The 19,281-nt window shown below is 37.8% G+C and overlaps 3 protein-coding genes across 4 annotated transcripts; 2 read left to right on the top strand and 1 right to left on the bottom strand.

Moving 5' to 3' along the window:
* Positions 1 to 760: 760 nt before the first annotated feature.
* On the bottom strand, positions 761 to 4,890 carry LOC140764317 (ATP synthase subunit beta, mitochondrial). The gene is made up of 9 exons (XM_073102828.1): positions 4,303 to 4,890; positions 3,672 to 3,747; positions 3,471 to 3,559; positions 3,220 to 3,337; positions 3,042 to 3,145; positions 2,799 to 2,957; positions 2,474 to 2,698; positions 2,076 to 2,387; positions 761 to 1,117 (listed from the first exon to the last, which is right to left on the bottom strand). Exons 1-9 carry the CDS (start codon positions 4,774 to 4,776, stop codon positions 1,004 to 1,006), a joined length of 1,671 nt encoding a protein of 556 aa, XP_072958929.1. The 5' UTR covers positions 4,777 to 4,890; the 3' UTR covers positions 761 to 1,003.
* Positions 4,891 to 5,365: 475 nt separating this feature from the next.
* Positions 5,366 to 16,241, top strand: LOC140772010 (DNA ligase 6). 2 transcript variants are annotated; one of them, XM_073113975.1, is made up of 21 exons: positions 5,761 to 5,989; positions 6,127 to 7,785; positions 7,888 to 8,005; positions 8,114 to 8,195; positions 9,472 to 9,574; positions 9,657 to 9,753; positions 10,498 to 10,600; positions 10,812 to 10,940; positions 11,583 to 11,630; positions 11,912 to 12,009; positions 12,110 to 12,175; positions 12,666 to 12,825; positions 12,935 to 13,039; positions 13,278 to 13,327; positions 13,683 to 13,717; positions 13,854 to 13,912; positions 14,113 to 14,274; positions 14,374 to 14,462; positions 14,569 to 14,668; positions 15,467 to 15,584; positions 15,687 to 16,241. In XM_073113975.1, the coding sequence occupies exons 1-21, from the start codon at positions 5,893 to 5,895 to the stop codon at positions 15,875 to 15,877; spliced, it is 3,669 nt and encodes a 1,222-aa protein (XP_072970076.1). In that variant the 5' UTR covers positions 5,761 to 5,892; the 3' UTR covers positions 15,878 to 16,241. The 2 variants fall into 2 exon arrangements, with proteins under 2 accessions (XP_072970013.1, XP_072970076.1); XM_073113912.1 differs by having other exon boundaries at positions 5,366 to 7,785.
* A 409-nt stretch (positions 16,242 to 16,650) lies between these two features.
* Positions 16,651 to 19,245, top strand: LOC140772139 (probable histone chaperone ASF1A). The gene is made up of 3 exons (XM_073114095.1): positions 16,651 to 16,968; positions 18,383 to 18,498; positions 18,588 to 19,245. The coding sequence occupies exons 1-3, from the start codon at positions 16,860 to 16,862 to the stop codon at positions 18,915 to 18,917; spliced, it is 555 nt and encodes a 184-aa protein (XP_072970196.1). The 5' UTR covers positions 16,651 to 16,859; the 3' UTR covers positions 18,918 to 19,245.
* The last annotated feature ends 36 nt before the right edge of the window (positions 19,246 to 19,281 follow it).

Raw genomic sequence — 19,281 nt, 5'->3', positions numbered from 1 at the left:
TGGCGCTTTTTATATTATTTTCTGTTCGAGGATCGATCGAGAGCGTGTATTTCAAATTATACGGCTAGGATTCGGTTCTAGTTGAGGTTGGACCGCGTCTGCGGCTTTTTTTGTAATTATACAGGAGTTTTAGGTCCGGTTTGGAATCTAGAGTTTAAACTTTATTTCCCTCTTTTGTCAACGTCGGCTGTTACCGTTTGGCACTCCCTAGTTCTCTATGGATGTTTAACTTTGAAAACAAAACATTTAATGCCTTAGATTTGCTTTATTAATATTTATTAAAAGACGAATGATATAAAAGGGAAGTAGATTCCTCCAGTCGGGTATTTTCAATTGCATAATTGGGTGCTAATTATGTGCACTAGTTAAAGCAAATGATAAGAGAATCTAGAACTAATATGGTAGTTTGTCATAGACAGCCAAATGCCTCGAGATTGCAGAGGGATCAAAGTTTTTGAGGAGTGCAACATGATTATGAGCCATTTTCTGGGGATCAAATGTAAATAAACTGAAATTTTCATGCAAAGCAACAGCAAGGAAACGAACTCAAAATAGTTGAAGGCAAAATGATTTGAAGCTAAAGAATATTTTGTATATGAACCAAAGCTACCGATAGTTCACAGAGCTCATGAATTCCACCATCTAAGGCAGCAACCACAAGATACGTATGATTTAAAAGGTAATTTGCATAAATACTCGAACCAGAAAAAGATGGATAAAATTACAGAAACAATCCAACATAAACATGGGATATGTAGTTTAAACTTTAAAGAGACTCATTTTGATGCAAAAAATTAAACAAACCCCTGCTTCATTTATTGGCAAACAAAAGGAAAAGATCCTCGCGAGCAGCCACTTGGTTCTTCGGCTGCTCGAAGCTGCTAGTTCTGGTAGAGATTTAACAGGGATTAAAAGCATATGATTTTGACCTAAAAATGCAAATCTTTGATACAGGTATCACAACCTGCACCCTCTAGATCTTACATAAATAAAGAAAATTTTCTTATGCCGCAGACTCCTTGGCGATCTTCTCAGCCTTTGCAATGACTTCCTCTATTCCTCCAACCATGTAAAACGATTGTTCAGAAAGGTCATCATACTTTCCATCCAAAACACCCTGCCATTTGGAAAGTGAAATTATAATAAACAGTAAAGAGAACTTCAAATATACAAGTAGCAAAGTTGGTGTTAGAAAACATTAAAGGTAGAATACAGATTAATCAAGGTTCTACACAAAGCAATCGCCGTCTCAATCCAAAAAATGAAAATAAAAGAAAACAAGTTTTTCCAATTTCTCAACAAAAAAAAAAAAAATCCAAGCTAATTAGAAGATCTTTTTTATTTATGGTTAAATCTCTCACTAGCTTCCTACTCAGAAAACAGTAGTCGTAAGTGCCAGATGACTGAACAAATATCTTGCAAAATTTATTCCACGAATCATCCTAACTAATAAAATAAGATGAACTTGAAAGAATATGAAGAAACAAAAGTTAATAAAGAAAGTCAGAGATAAAGCATTTCCAATGAGACTTGAAGGCAAGATCCTTCCTCTTCTATCATCAATTTTACATAGCACATTCAGCTTTCTATTAACAGCACATCATGGAATTTTCTCATAGAGAAGACTAAAAGATAATCATGGCCAACATAATCTTTGCGTTAACATTATGAATAATTACCAACAAAAAGCCTTCTATGTTTAACAAAGTGGAGTGGGTGTGTCACCTTGTTGTGCTTGTATTTATGCTTGCACGAGTGTGATATGTGTGTGTGAATCTGAGAGAGAGGAAGGCTTTTGCAAGTATAATAACAACCGCTACTATCTTGAATTTAGCATATTAGAAAGGATAATCATATATTATAGTGCACCTAGGATGAGCCAATGAGAAATTGAGAATCTAGAAACAACAGCGTAAACACGATACACCATATTTAGGAAGTGAAATTAGAAATTACAACTAGTCAACTCCAAGATACTCATTATGAGTGGTAGCATGATAAGGAAGCACACTATTTTGCTTAAGTAAGACTCAAAGGCAAGTTGGCAGTGATTCTTAAAATGTCTTTCTCCTTACCTGAAAGCTGTTAACACTCTCTTTCAACTCGACATACTTTCCTGGTGCACCTGTGAAAACTTCAGCAACATGGAAAGGTTGGCTTAGGAACCGCTGGATCTTTCTAGCACGAGCCACAGTCAACTTGTCATCTTCACTTAGCTCATCCATTCCCAAAATTGCAATAATATCTTGAAGATTCTTGTAATTCTGAAGAACCTTCTGAACACCACGAGCAGTATTGTAGTGTTCTTCCCCTAGCACATGGGGAGAAAGCATTCTCGATGTGGAGTCAAGAGGATCAACAGCAGGATAGATACCAAGCTCAGAGATCTGCTCAAAGAAACAGTCAAATAACTCAAGTCAGAATAGGCAGATAAACTGAAAGACATTTTAGGAATATAACTACGTGAGGAAACCTGTCGTGACAACACAGTCGTGGCATCAAGATGAGCAAAAGTAGTAGCAGGAGCTGGATCAGTCAAGTCATCAGCAGGCACATAAATAGCTTGGACAGATGTAATAGAACCCTTCTTTGTCGTTGTGATGCGCTCTTGCAACCCTCCAAGATCAGTAGCAAGAGTTGGTTGGTAACCCACAGCAGATGGAATGCGTCCAAGCAATGCAGACACTTCAGAGTTTGCCTGTATTTCATGGAAATATGCAATCTAAGCAAAAAGAAACTTCTAAAGAAACTCTTAAAACCCCTTCAAAATTAAGAATAGATTTTCTGCATAGCTTTACCTGAGTAAAACGGAAAATATTGTCAATAAAGAGAAGCACATCTTGGCCTTCAGCATCCCGGAAATGCTCAGCGACTGTCAGGCCAGTCAATCCAACACGAGCGCGGGCACCAGGAGGCTCATTCATTTGCCCATACACGAGGGCACACTTGCTCTCGCCCTACCATGAACATAGCAAGCTACCACGTTGAGGGCAATTACACATCTGAATTACAAAGAAAACAGAGGGAAAGCTAGAATATACCTGCTTGTCCCCAAGCTTAATCACACCACTTTCAATCATTTCCCTGTACAAGTCATTCCCCTCACGAGTTCGTTCACCGACACCAGCAAACACGGAGAAACCACCTAGAGCAGAAATTTTGATTACAAGAGGTATAAGTGATAAAAAATTTCATCATTGAGATCTTTCTTAAACTGACCATGAGCTTTAGCTACATTGTTGATCAACTCCATAATAAGGACCGTTTTCCCCACACCAGCTCCACCAAAAAGTCCAATTTTTCCACCCCTTTGATAAGGTGCAAGGAGATCCACAACCTGTTGAAAGTAGGAGCCTAGAATTACAATAAAATGAATATAACAACTATAGATTTTAGATCATGATATCAGATAAAAGTTATTCAAGTCTATTCAGTGAAGAAGTTCAGAGAAGTGGGGCAAACAACTTTACTTTGATTCCCGTAACAAGAATTTGCTGTTCTGTTGCTTGCTCAACAAAAGCAGGAGCTTCACGATGAATAGGAAGGAAGTGGTTTGTCTCTATTGATAAGAGCAAAATTATCAAACCCGATAAGATTTTTGAACAACATATAAATAATATACCAAAATAAAAATGCAAGCACTCATTCGGTATTGCATCACATTTACGTACTTATGTCACCCTTCTCATCAATTGGTTCACCAATAACATTAATGATGCGTCCAAGTGTTGCCCGACCAACAGGAACCTAGCAAATGAAAAATCCAACTCAGTCCACCTGAATATACATCTCGGTGATTGCAACAACTGAACAATGTAAAGAACTGATGTAAACAAGGACATCCGACTGAAGTTTAGATGCAACAAAGGAGCAAAGAGTTGAACCATTCAGCTGTAATAACCTTAACAAACAGTTAAAAGCTTCAAGTACTGTTTTCTGTCGATTGTTGTCCACCCATATTATGTCGCTACAAATTAAGTTTACTACAATTTATTAGCTAACTTCCTATATAAATATGTATGTAACTAACAATAAACAAAATCCTGAATTACTATAAAAAAGAAGAGCTAATGTCAATGTGTCCCCACAAGCTAATCTTTATGCCACAGATCTGCTCTTTAACATAAAAAGAACTTACCAAATAATGCAACATGACGTGGAAACATTTCATAACCAAATACATTGTGAGAAAAAAAAAACAGTAGAATGAAGTTTCTACCATTTATTAAACAGCTCAAATCAAAGCTAAAACATTATGTCATTTAATCAATCAAAATCAAACAAGAGAGCAAAACGCATTACGGTGATCGGAGAACCAGTGTTCAGAACCCTCTGCCCACGGACAAGCCCCTCAGTCCCATCCATGGCGATCGTCCTCACCATGTTCTCCCCGAGATGCTGCGCGACCTCAAGAACCAACCGGATTGAGTTGTCCATCACCTCCAGCGCCGTCAATATCGGCGGCAGCCCCTCATCGAATCGAACGTCAACGACGGCACCGATCACCTGGCAGACCTGCCCGATCGCGCCGGCGCCAGTGAACTCATCAGTGATCTTGCCGCCAGGGCCACCGGGTGACTTCACCGGCGGCGAGGGCGGGGCCGGAGAGGCAGCTGCGGCCGCGGAGGTGGCGTACTCGGCGGCGCGGGCGAGGAGGAAGCCGGCAGGGGAAGGGCGCGGGAGGGGAGCCTTGGGGATGGGGAAGGAAGCGGTCGAGGAGGGGCGGCGGCGCGAAGCGGAGCGGAGGAGGGAGGAGAGGACACGGCGAGAGGCCATGGCCAAGGTCGGAAAGCTAGGGTTACGATTTCCTCTTGCTCTTTACCTCTTTCTCGGCTGCTTCTTTTTCTACTCAGTTACTGCTAGGGCTGCAAGGCAGATGAAGAGAGGGAGGAGAAATGCGTGGATGGAGAAAAACGAATAAAAATTTAAAATAAAAAAATAAGTTGTAAACCTTCATCATTTAATTCTAAATGTGAGACGCTAATTTTTTTAGAGCGATTCTTTATTTATTAAGATATTGATGTCTTTTTATATCTTTAACTGAAAGAATTTATATATTAGAATAAAGGTATTGATGTCTTTTAATAATTAACTTAATAAAAGTTTAATTAAATTTTATCTTTTTTATTATTTTTTAATTATTTTTATATTTTTTATTAGTTTAAGATTAATTTAACTTATTTTTAAATAATAAAATTTATAATACTAAGAACTTCTTTAAAGAAATAATATATATCGTGGGTTTATAACTAAAAACAAAAAAGTAAATAAGTAAATGATTATAATAATGGACTTTATTTGAAAATAATTTTTATATTTTCAATATGATTATAAAGTGGAATTAATTTGCAAAAACATCGTGGAACGCCGGTTGCGCATCTGCAAAGCTTAACCGCCTCAAGGAACCTCCTCGTTGGCGCCATCACCTTCTCCATTTCCCAACACCACCACCAAGCCCTAAATCTCATGGTCTCCTCCCAACCATGGCGACTCTCCCTTCCTCCACCGCGAAAACCTTAACCCTGACCACCTCCTCCCTCTTCCTCTCCTCCTTCACCTCCTTCTCCGCCATCTCCCCTCAAACCCCTCCTCCCCAGTCCTTCGACCTCATCTCCTGCGGCTCCCCTCTCCCTCCGATTCCGTCCGATTTCCCCCAAATCAAGGTGATCCCTAAGTCCCGCTTCGTCGTTGACGGCTTCCGCTCCGCTGGCGACTTTTCCGTCTCCTACTTCCTCTCCCACTTCCACTCCGACCACTACGCTGGTCTGTGCCCCACCTGGTGCAAAGGTATAATCTTTTGTTCCGAGACCACCGCTCGCCTCTTGGTGGAAATCTTGAAGGTCCCTTCTCTTTTCGTAGTCTCGATCTCACTGGGTGAGACGGTTGAAATTGATGGGTGGGACGTCACGTTGGTCGACGCTAACCACTGCCCTGGTGCTGTCCAGTTCCTTTTCAAGGCTCATCCGTTGGAAGGGCAGCAGCCGGAGAGGTATGTCCACACCGGCGATTTCCGTTTCTGCAACTCAATGAAATCGGATCCCAGATTGTGTGAATTCGTTGGTGCGGATGCTGTTTTCTTGGATACAACGTATTGTAATCCGAAATTTGTTTTTCCATCACAAGAAGAGTCGGTGGATTACGTTGTGAGTACTATAGAGAGAATCAGAGATCAGAATAAGGAATTGGCGGAGCCCGTCCTTTTCCTGGTCGCTACTTATGTCATCGGGAAAGAAAAGATTTTGCTTGAGATCTCGCGTCGGTGTGATTGCTTATTGCACGTGGATAGTAGGAAGATGGCGATATTGTCTGTATTAGGTGTTGGTGACTCGAGGGTTTTTACGGAGGATCCTTCTGCCAGCAACATTGATGTGATTAGTTGGAATCTGTTGGGTGAGACTTGGCCATATTTCAGGCCGAATTTTGTGAAGATGAGGGAGATTATGATGGAGAGAGGGTATGGTAAGGCAGTGGGTTTTGTTTCAACTGGGTGGATGTATGAAACAAAGAGAGATGGTTTTGCTGTGAGGATTAAGGATTCACTAGAGATTCATCTTGTACCCTATAGTGAGCATTCAAGCTATGATGAGCTGAGAGAGTATGTGAGGTTCTTGCGACCAAAACGTGTAATTCCCACTGTAGGAGTTGAGGGAGAGAAGCTTGATGGCAAGAATGCTGTTGCTTTGCGAAAGCATTTTGCAGGGTTACTTGATGAGAAAGCTAACAAGCATGAATTTTTGATGGCTTTCCATAAAAAGATGGATGGCACTACTCCACATGTAGAAGATAAAGAGACTGGCAGCTTAAACCAGCAACAGGATGAAGGAACAAGTGAGTCTCTCCCTTTGGTATCATTAGATTCATGTCAAGGTCTTGATTCAGAAGGCATAAACAATTTGAATGGCAAGGATATGGAAGGAGCAAAAGAAGAGCTTCGCGGTTGTCTTCCATCTTGGGTAACTGAGGACCAGATTTTAGGCCTTCTGAAGAGCTCAGATTGGGATACTGTCAAATCTGTTTCAGAATTTTATGAGCATGAAAGAGAATTTTATGAGCAAGCAAATGCTTGTTCTTTTTTGGTGCCCAGCTCTCAGAAAAGCATGCCCATTGATTTAGAATCTTTTGTAGATAAAAAGTCTGCTCAAGAAGTCCCAAAATGTGGTGCGTTGAAATCCTTGAATCATGCTCTAAAGCAAGTGAACCGGAATCCAACTAAAGTGAGCTCTAACTTTTCTAAGAAAAGGAGTACTGGCAGCAGCAGTAAGACAAAGAAGAAAGCAAGATCTGTTGTAACTGTTGAATCCGGTGCATGTAAGCAGTCCAGAATTACAAATTTTTTCGGAAGAGTTGTGGCTAATGCTTCTTATTGTGATGACAATTGTAGTATTGTTACTGATGATCAGTACCAGAATAATGTGAACCAGCAGCTAAGTGGTATTGTTGAGACACACAAGGAGCAGGTGGATCAGATCCTTCAGATAATAAATGGCGGTATGACTAGACCTTCAGCAGTCTCTTTGCTGGAGAAGGCAAAAGGAGATATCAGCGTGGCACTTGATATATTTTATAATAATTATAATGATGTATATAGTAAGGAGACGAATATAGCGCCTTCCACTGCAAATGACTTCATGCATAATGGCCTAACTAATTATAGTGAAAAGGCTAATCATTCTTCCAGTACAATGGCAAAATTGTCGAATCCATATATAGAGGGGTCTTTACAAGAGGATAAATCCATAGCAAATGTATCCTTGCCAATTGAAAAATATTTACCTATTGACCATGGTTTGTATTTTTTTTCCTTTCTTTTAAAATAAAGTCATTTTGGAAGAAGTTTTTATTGGTTTGTCAGCATAGGATAGTATGTCACAGATGTACTCTCTGCAGCTTGCTGGAAGTCCGGACAGCCTGCTCCGTACTTGCACTTGGCACGCACTTTTGATCTGGTAGAGCAAGAGAAAGGAAAGATTAAAACTACTGCGATGCTTTGCAATATGTTCAGAAGGTTTGTTCATTTCTTATATTCTATAGTTTTTCTTGGCTTTTTCTTCTCAAGCTTGTCCTTGATGTTCTTTTGGACTTAGTTTTACTGATATTGCCTCTTCACATGCAGTTTGCTTGCCTTATCACCTGATGATTTGCTACCTGCCGTGTATCTATGCACAAACAGAATTGCTGCTGACCATGAAAACATGGTTAGTTTATATGTTGTGATAATTTTCCCCTCCTTTCAGTCTGTCTAACACTCTTAACTTACTGATTTTCAATGAATATGTTTCTGGAAGCAGCTTGCACTCATTCTTTGCCAATTGAATGTTGATTTACACCATTAGCGAATTTAGCAGTGATAGATCCCCGCTTATCTTATACATTAAAGAAATAGATGTAGATTATTTAGTAATTTTTGTGTCTCACATCTGCATCATGCTGTGGATACCTTTGATTCAGGTGGGCTGGTACCTGATTTTAATCTAAAACATTTCTGGTATTAACCTTGACTAAAATGCTAGGGTTGTCTTAAAAGAAGTAATTTTGTTGCTAATGGTTGCAATTTTTGCCTTGTGATATGGGCTTTGATTCTCGACTAACCAATTTGGGCCTTTTAGGCCCAATTGAATTCAATTGCAATTTTGGACTTGATTGTTGTTCAATGGAATTTCAACTCCAATTTTACTTGTTTCTAGTTTGATTTGGTTCATAATATAAGTTGGTTTGATGGTTTCAATCAAAGAAACTAAGAGATAACCTCTGTGGTAATGCGGGCAAGGTTGATTCCTGCTTCTAAAGGCAGCTCCTTGACAGAACCTTGGTGCACTAGCATGCCTTTTATATAAAACTACAATGTACTATAATGAAAACATTTTTTAAATAATCAATAACAGTGACGTGCTAAAATGGTACAAAACAAGTATTATCTGTGTATTCTCTTTGTTGTCAGAGATGAGACGAGATCTTTTGGTAATATTATAACTTAGTTTGTTGTACTCTTAATTGGCTGTAAAATTATCAGCAAGTTGAATTTTGCTGTACAGTATTATATAGATAGTATAAAAATGGTGTCAAGTATCAAAGTTGATTTTTATCAATAAATATAACTTCAAGTTTTATATTTAAACTGAAGGGAGATTCTTTTTCCCAGTCTGAGCAAATTAAAGAAGCACTTTATCTAGGTTTCATCTTATTTCAAGCAGATGGTGCCAGTAGTCTGTTTTCTTTTCGAGTTCACCCAATCTACAATTAGTTTTCAAAATTTCAAATGGTCTGACAATAGAGCTCTTTTGACTATTCTTGTGAAACTTGTGTAGTTATCAGGTTGTTGCAAGTTTTTACTGTATTGGTCTTAAATGAGCTCTCCATATTCAATGTAGATTCCTTTTATTAGTGTCATGGAGCAAAAATGTGTATATCTATGTAGTATGGTATGAGAATCATTTTGCTAAATAGTAACCTTATATTTGTAAATGAAGCTAGGAACTCAACATTGGTGGTGGTCTCATTGTAACTGCTCTAGAAGAGGCATTAGGAACAAGCAGATCAAAAATAAAAGAGATGTACAAAATTTCTGGTGATCTTGGTGAGATTCACAAGATTTGGGTGTTCATGATTTTGAAATATGATCTTGTATATACTCCAACGAAGCTGGATAATTTTCACAGGTGATGTTGCACAAGAATGCCGTCAAAATCAATCATTACTTGCTCCTCCTCGTCCACTTTCTATACGCAATGTATTCTCTATGCTTCAGAAGATAAGGTATCATTTGTAGATTCATTTTGGTGAAGGTTGACATGGTTTATAATTGGATTTATTATTTATGTATTGGATCATTATCATCAAGGAAATTTTGTACTATTTTATGATGCTTTTGTTTGGGCAGACTCATTATCTTTGGCTCTTAGTAAGGGCTTTCCCTTTTGTTTTCATTTACTTCACTTTGTTCAGAATATAATTTTTCCTTTCGGGATTTTTTTCCATATATTCATTGAATATTATTCCATATAGATAGTGTACTTCTTTTTACATCTCTAAGCTACGAAAAAGAGATGTGCCATTCAATATGCCTATTGTCTTAAGTGACTAAAACTTGCTTTCACCATTAGATTTCTTCACCAGCATATCTTTTGTAGAGATTATAAAGGTGCGTTATGGTTTGGAGTGTTTAACGAGTAGCTTATTTGGACAGGCAAAGTTTGAGCATATGTCACTTGTAGATTTTCTTTTGATTGGATTTTTTGATGTCCCAGGTAGCAATCTGATTGATATACGATATTGTCTGCTATTTCAGTTTTCTCTGTTATACAAATGGACAATTCAAGTAATATTTTGTACTTATATTTCATCATCTTTCTGGAAGCAATATCATTATAGATGGTTTTTGCCTTTTGATGTAAATTCAGTCTTTCCCAGATCATTTTATTGTACTTAACTTGCTATAAAATGTTTATAGATATGATGATTGTGGATTATCACGTAATTGTCTTGTTGTATTTTTATTAGTGTTACAACAGGTAGTGGAAGTGCTGGCCGAAGAAAAGACCTTGTTATAAGTCTTATACGTTCCTGTAGAGAAATGGAAATGAAATTTCTTGTTAGAACGTTGGTGAGTCATCTTGTCTATTCATTATAGTTGATGATGCATTTTTCTTGTACTTTTTCTTCATTTCTGGATCCAATAGTTTCAATTTAATGAGGTCTTTACCCATTGTTCTTAGTGAGTAGAATGCATCAGTGTCATGGATTTTACTTTTGCTATTTAACCCCTTAATTTTCTCACATTCTTTTGTATGATGCTTGTAGCTTTTATGTTATAGGTTCGTAACCTGCGTATTGGAGCCATGATGAGAACTATCTTGCCAGCTGTGGCACAAGCTGTGGTGCTGAACAGCTATCCTCCAGCAGAACTCACAGCAATCTCAGAGACACTAAAAATGCAACTACAGGTTTTTTTTTAAGCGATTGATCTGAATTTTCTTTGAGTAACATTAGGGAGATAAATCATGTGCAATACCTTCATCTGCTATTTCATACGAACTTATAAAGCTCTGTAGGGACTTTATTGAAACTAATCCTAACAACCTCTCTTTCTTGTGATTGTTGTCCTATCAAAATGTTGATGCTGGTAATGTATATAAGCACTGTCAATCCAGCCTTCTATCATGCTGGTGGAAAACCTTTTGACAGAACCTGCCACAATGAATGCTGAACCCAATTCGTGATGGAATATGGATGACTAGACTTATATCACTTTGGTTAAGCTTAATTAAAATTAAAAGTAATTGGGGGCAATTATGTTCTACTGACACATTATTTTCTTCATTTGTGTCGTATAGTTTAACTGATTATGTTTTTGATTAAAATACAATTTCAAATTTTGACCTGATGGTTGATTATATCGAATGTTTGTAGTGCATAACACCCACCTTTTCTTGGCCTAAACATTGATATTTTTTTAAGATTAAAATATTTGTCAGGACGGCTAGGAAACATTAATTTATTAAAGTGAGCTTATTTCTTTGAATTTTTGTGTTGAAGTATTGCTTTTACAAGTCATGCTAGAGATGACGTTTGTTTTGTTGCCCCAGGGTATTTCTATGGAAGTTGCAGAGGCCTACAATGTACTTCCTAACCTGGTAAGTCATCTATTGAGCTCCAGTATTTTACACTCTTCTATGACCTCTATAGGAGAATTACTTCTTTGTTGCTTCTTTTAGAAGGAAGGAATTCTAAAAACATAGGAATATAGCATAGTTGATAACGTTGTGATGTCAAAAAATTTCCTTCTAAGCCATGCATCATTATTATACGAGTGCTGCAGGCAATTCTCCATAAGTGCTGCCGGCCACTTCTGTACCAAGAAGTTCATTAGTTTACTGCACATTGATATATAATTTATGCTTATATTTGTAACCAGGATTTGCTTATTTCTTCCCTTCTGAACAAAGGCGTTAAATTTTCTGCCTCTACTTTAGCAATGGTTACAGGAACACCTATTCCACCTATGCTTGCTCGGTATATATTTCCTTTTACTTTCTAATACATTGTTGTATACTCCTTTTGTTGAATATTAGCTGGTATTTTATTGATGCTCTTCATATGGTTTATGTGGCAGAATTACGAATGGTTTCACCCAAGTATTGAAGTCATTCCAGGGTAGAGCATTCACCTGTGAGTATAAGTATGTTGCTTTCTCTCTAAGCTTCAGTTTTACTCTTTTAGGTTGTCTAGTAACTATGATCATTTTTTCCCTCTGAAATACATAAAAACAACTGAAAAGTAGGAGGTTCTGTCCCGAAGAAATGGAGACACAAAGTGAATGGTCTACATTTTGTGTTTCTTCAATTCTGACAGAGTTGGTTGGAATGTTCCATTATAAGTTGCTCTTTCAAGATTGGATATATTTCCCTGAAAATAATGTTTACTTATATGCCAATCTAAAAGATTGAATCTTGCTTAGATACCTTCTGGAGCTTCAAAATTTGCATATATTCCCCTAAATGAAATGACATCCTTCATAGAAGGTTCTAGATGTGATTTCCACCTTTCAAATGGTGTACAGGTTCTTGTAAAAAAATGGTGTACAGGCAAAGAGGCAGTTTTGACAATTTTGCAAGTGAAAAGTCTGTGTTCTTAATTAATGAACTATCCTTTTCTATCTTTTTCTTCAGATATGATGGCCAACGTGCTCAAATTCATAGACTAACTGATGGTTCTATACGAGTTTTTTCCCGGCAAATGAAAGAAGCAACATCCCGCTTCCCTGATCTGATTAATGTAATTAAAGAATTGTGCAACCCTGCTGTCCCAACTTTCATATTGGATACTGAGGTAGTTTGGTTCTCCATAATTTACTCTCTGTGGTATTTGATTCTTGCTTTTTATTGCATAAAGCTTGCTACACTTGTTTATGTGGCTTTCAAGAGGGGTTCTTGTGCAGGTTGTAGCAATTGATAGAAATGGAAGCAAGCTTATGTCATTCCAAGATCTATCCTCGCGTGACCGAGGAGGCAAAGACTCCTCAATTTTAATATGTAACATAAAGGTATAATAGATAAATCGCAAGTTATATTTGATGCTTTACATTTTTAATTCTTACCCTATTTCCTGTTGATGTCTTGGGGGCCTGACCAAGTCTGACAATTAAAGTTTGCCGATTGCACCCTGGTGACAAGGGTTTGAGTCATGTAGTAACAGCATCTCCTATGACGGGGCATATTTGTTTATAGTCTGTGAAATGACTAGTTTTAGTTTTACAAAATTATTGTATTTTTTCTATGCAGGTTGACATTTGCATATTCGTTTTTGATATCATGTTCTACAGTGGAAAGCGGTAAATGTTTAAAGCCTTTTTTATCCTCTGATATGTTTAGAGCCTTTATTATTCTCTCATATGGCTTTATACTCCTTTCGCTCATTGAATGGTTTTCTTTTTCCACAACTATGCCATGTTCTTGCACGGTGGAAGTGAAGGTCACATTGAGTACATCTATGAATCAGTTAGGTTTTGGTGGATGGTTAATAGTTAATTCAAAACATGGTCCTCAAATTAAGTAGCCAGATATATTTCTATCAAGTTGTTTGATAAAAATATTTAATAGAGTGCATGTTACTCAGTTCATATAAAATGGTTCTATCAGCTTTTTGACAATATTATCTGGAAGAATGATATCACGTTTTTGTTACAGGCTGCTGGATTTGCCACTACGTGAAAGGAGGAAGTGTATGCTCTATTTACTACTAGAAATCTCATGGCAACATCTATGACCAGGAATATTGTTCATCTTGTTGCAATATAAATCATATGGATTGAGGTCAAAAAAAGAAAATTCTAATATGCACCTGCACTATCATTGCAGATATAAATGATTTGCTTAGGGAGAAGGCAGGTTATTTGGAAGTAGCAAAGGAAATAACTGTGAGTTCTACCAGATGTAAAAGATATATATATATATATATATATATATATATATATATATATATATATATATGCTTGGTTTTGTACGCATGCAACTCAACATTTGATGATATTATTAGTATATTCAGTGAAGAAGGGAAGTGGGTGATAGTTTCTTCAAGTAGATCTTGTGATGTAGACCTAGTCCTGCTATTCTGCAGGTAGAAGCAGATGAAGCGTTTCCTGATAACCAGAATACATTGAATAAGATGAACTCTTTTTTTGAAAAAGCATGCAACTCTTCTTGTGAAGGAATAATGGTTAAGTCTTTGGATGTTGATGCTGGATATTCTGCTTCCAGGCGTAGTGAGGCCTGGTTAAAGGTATTGCTTTAATTGTACATACTGGAGTACCAAGAACTTGATTTATTAGTTATTTCTGTTCTTTCTTAAAAATTAATCTTTGCCTGGATTTGTTCACAGGTTAAACGTGACTATGTAGAAGGCCTGGGAGATAGCCTTGACTTAGTTCCCATAGGTGCATGGCATGGGAATGGGCGGAAGGCAGGATGGTGGGATCTGGAGCTCTTTTCCCATTACAAAGTAGCCTTTACATTATTTACCAAAATCATCCTTCTGCCTGGGAGTTGATAATGTTTAGTTCTCTTATACTGTCAGGTATAGTCCTTTCCTTATGGCATGCTATAACCCTGAGAATGAAGAGTTTCAAAGTGTATGCCGTGTCATGTCTGGCTTCTCAGACTCTTTCTATAAAGAGGTAAGAATAATTTGCAGTTGATATGCATATTGAAATTATGACCAACTAGTTATGTGACTGGATGTTTAACTATCCTTTTTGCTCAGCATTACTTTGTTTGCCATATTTTTAGTTCCATCATAATGAACATTCTTTTAGTTCTTTAGACACTTCTTCAGATGCTCTTTCCCTTCTATCGCCTGAGAGAGCTTGATTTATCTTACACCGGTATTTTGTTGGATAGACCTAATAAAGTCTTGAGTACATAGCAACAGCCTAGGGTCATGGTTTAGAGGGCTTTTCCGAGCTTAAACGTACTTGACTTTGAACATAAACATTCAAAACCAGATGAAGCTTGGAATGATAGCCTCAGGTCTGGGCCTGACCTGGCTGATCTTTTTCTAGAAGAATGAAAAACCTAGCTAAAGTTCTTTTCTTTCCTATCTACCTAGATTAAATGATTTGTTGCACTGCAGCAGAGGTTCCTCGTATTTAACATTGCTAGGGTTTGTAATCTGTCTGGTTATACTCTTAATCCTATATCTCAGGAACGACCACAGTATCAAGGCCTTCAGAGTATACTCCCCAAGACATCAAATTAAATGGATGAATACTTCATAGAACTCTCTTTCACACAATCAATAAGATTTTTTGGACTATAGCTGTAAATAATCCTTAATCCTATCATCTAGAATGGGTGAATAAAATTCTCATTCATGTACATTTACATATTCCTGTAACATGCATATTCACCAGTATGTACTGTCTTCGACTTATTTCGTGATTCTGTATGGCTGCATTTCTTTAACTGAATTCCAGATGAAGGAATATTTTTCTGGTGAAAAGATTTTGTCCAAGAAACCAGCATATTATCAAACAGACGAATCACCAGATTTTTGGTTCAACCCTGAACTTGTTTGGGAAATCAGAGGTGCAGGTATGCAAAAAACTCGGCTGATCAGAAACTTCTGTTTTTAAGATTTTCTCGAACTGCTTGACATATACAAGTTATTGACCGAATCATTTGTGACTATCGCAGATCTTACAGTCTCTCCTGTTCACCATGCTGCAGTCGGTTTAGTTCATCCGTCTCGAGGTATCTCAGTCCGACTCCCAAGGTACGTACGGTCCATATTAGACAGGAAGCCTGAGGATAGCAGCTCAGCTCTTGATATCGCAAGCATGTTCAGATCTCAGACCAGAAAGATGGAGGTGATCAAGGAAAATTAAGGTTCACCTCTATGCTGGGCCTTTTGTATATAACATCATATCTGCCCAAGTATTTGGAATGGAAACTATCAGTTGCCTGCATGAGTATTTACTTTTGCTTGTGTATAAAATTTTGTTAAAAAAACATGCTTGTATATGTATGTGTATACATATATAGTTGGGCTTTTTCTGCTCATTTCTCTTGAAAATACTACATATTTCTTTCCCTTTTACCCCCCTCCTTGTCTCATTTGCACCTGAAAAGAGAGAGAGTATTATGCTTGGCCCATCGAATCTTGTACAAGTTTTAAGGATGCTTGCTTGCTTTAAAAACATGAGAGGTGTTATTGAAGCAAAAGATTCAATGATGCTTGCTATTAAAGATTGAGAGATCTTACAATGCAAATCCCTCTTTATCTAGAGATAAAAGGCCAAGATAGCGGCCAAATGAGAATGCAATAAGAAGTTCATGCATAAGCCTTTCCTTTTTTCTTTCTTTACTTCCTCTTCCTTTTTATTAAATTCTTTTGACAGGAAATCCCAAGTTATGTGCTTCATTAAGATAATGAAAAGAAGGTTGGTCAAGCCTGTGATTTACTTTCTTTCCTTTTCACACCGTCTTTTTTTTTTTCAAACTTTCCCGCCAATCTCTTCCCCGCCATTCCCTTCTCCCGCTTCTCCTGCAAAAACCGGCTGCTACCGGTTACGCGCAGCCCCCTTCCGGTTTTGAGCCCTAAAAAGAAAAGAAAAGAAGAGAGAAACAAAAATAATACATCCCTTTTTTCCTTTTTCACAACACACGCCTCACGGAAGCGAATTCCATTTTGCAAATTTGGGCGATTCCAAAACCCTAGTCTTTTTTCCCCCCTCTTTGAGCAAAATAAAATTTCCGCTCTAGCTATCGTCCCCTCTCCTTTGATACTTTGGTTTGCCGCTTTCGGATTCTCGTTGGGGATAACCGTGTAGGTTCTGAGTTCTAGGGTTTGTATTCTTTGCTGCGATCATGAGCGCAGTCAACATTACCAACGTGACCGTGTTGGATAATCCCGCCGCTTTCCTCAACCCTTTCCAGTTCGAGATCTCCTACGAGTGCTTGGTTCCTCTCGAGGATGGTAAGAGTTTATCTCTGTCTTGGTTCGTTCTGAATGATATGTTCTCTTTTTATCTTTTGGTTTGATAAGTAATCGGCTAGTGTTTTTTTTTTCTGTAAATATTTTCTTCTCTTTTTGGTTAGTTGAAAAGGGTGTAGGGTTCACTGTGTTTCGGGCTTTAGCTGGGAGGGAATACTGAAGTGGAGTATTAACAAGAATCGAAAAAGAAAAGGAGATTAATTATGTTCGAGGCCTCCAATTCATTTAGAATCCTTGCCTTTTTTTTTCTTGAGATGCAAAATGTTTTGGTGAGTTGATGGCTTTTAAATTCTAACAGTCAGATAGCTTGGCTATAGTTGAATAACTCTAATTTTCCTTTAGATTGATGTACTGCTATGGTCAGGGCATTGATTGCTGTATTTTAATGTAGTTGATTCATGTTATTATGCACCTGTCTGTTGATGCATAATTTTGTGCCAGCATGGCATAATGAGAGGAGAGATGGGAGGCAGATTGGGCCGGGTTAGGTCGTAACCATTAGTCTGCTTCTTCCCCCCCTCCGTTGAGTGATGCACCTAACGCACTTTGTTGTCAGCATAGTTGTGCCGGGCGTTTGCTAGTCAAATATCCTTTTCACTCAAGAGATCCTACAGGAAAACTTGCTCATTTATTCCATCTGTTATTTTATATGTCGGCGGCACTTAAACTCTTAGTCCTTTTATATTCTATTTATATGAGTTGTCACCATCCGTTGTACCATAAAGGCATAAATTTGTTTCCTTTTAAACCCCTGAGGAAGAATGTATGTTGTAAAGTCTGTTTAGGTTGCTTTCTACAAAAACCAATTCAATTGATCATGCTGCTTGAATTCTTGAGTTTCAACAATACAAACACCGATTTATTATGATGTAACATTCCGTCCCCATTAACTGCTCGGACATCTACCCAGGAAGAATTCATTCTAATAAACAAATACTAGTTCTAGTATAATTTTCTTTAGTAAACTATGTTGGCTGTTATATGCAACTTCTCTGCATTAATGAAGAAGAAACTTATGTTGTGGCCTATTATAAGGTAAATCTTCTGGATACATGTTAATGGATAGTTATTTGTTTTCTTATTCTTTTCTCTAGGTCATCTAAATCGCTCTCAGTTCTTATGATTTTGTTTACATGGAATATGAAGTGCTTATTTTCACAAGTTTATGTGCTCAAATGTGTATAGCTCATGTAACTATATGCAATTATGCGTTCCTTGAATATCAATAACCTTATTTCTGAGGTTAAAGTGAGGATCTAGTAAACTTTCTTGAACCTCTCGAGTTAGTTGTCTTTTGACACTCTATATCCTTGTCTTGTTAACATATACAGATGACTGCTGGATAGTTAATTGTTTATATCTTGTTCTAAATTGACCACATTTCTCATCACTCCAGATTTGGAATGGAAGCTCATATATGTTGGATCTGCTGAAGATGAGACTTATGATCAACTTCTTGAGAGTGTACTTGTCGGCCCTGTCAACGTTGGAAACTACCGTTTTGTATTCCAGGCAATTTAGCTAACTGGATTTCATTTGTCAGGTTTTCATCCGGCAATTTTGCATCGTAAATTGACTTGATTTAGACTTTCTCTTTTCAGGCTGACCCACCTGACCCGTCAAAGATTCGCGAAGAAGATATTATAGGTGTCACAGTGCTGCTCTTGACCTGTTCCTACATGGGGCAGGAGTTCATTAGAGTAGGTTATTATGTGAACAATGACTATGATGATGAGCAGCTTAGGGAAGAACCACCACCGAGAGTGCTAGTTGATAGAGTTCAGAGAAATATTTTGGCTGACAAGCCCCGTGTTACAAAGTTCCCCATCAATTTCCATCCCGAAACAAATGACAGTGCTGCGCAGCAACATTCCTCTACTTCACCTGAAATTCGCCCAAATGATGAAACCCAGCCAAATCAGCAGCTATGATGACATGAGAACGAGCTTTAGATATGCTCAACATGCCAGAATGAGATGTGCACACTTGAAGAATGCTGAATTTGCTGGCTCTTGTGATGCAAATATTTTGTGCTTCACTCGAACCTTGATGTGCCAAAAGGGCTCGGGGGTCATGGGTGGAGTTGATAGTGATGGCTGATGGAATCAGTTGCTTAACTTAGATGCCTTCGTTCATCTGTTTTTGTTGGAATGCTCACAAGTATTCAAAAGCGAGTGTTGTAGCTGGTACTCCAATGTATAATTTTGAGAAAGAATTGGTTAATTTTTAGTTTTTATGTTTATAAGCAATGCTTATCTTTGAATTCCAGAAATGTTAGGTCAATTTTTTACGTTA

This window comes from Typha angustifolia, chromosome 1, assembly GCF_048772165.1.
Source record: "Typha angustifolia cultivar Huaian chromosome 1, ASM4877216v1, whole genome shotgun sequence".
In the NCBI taxonomy this organism is placed as follows: domain Eukaryota; kingdom Viridiplantae; phylum Streptophyta; class Magnoliopsida; order Poales; family Typhaceae; genus Typha; species Typha angustifolia.
This window is presented reverse-complemented; position numbering and strand designations above follow the sequence as displayed.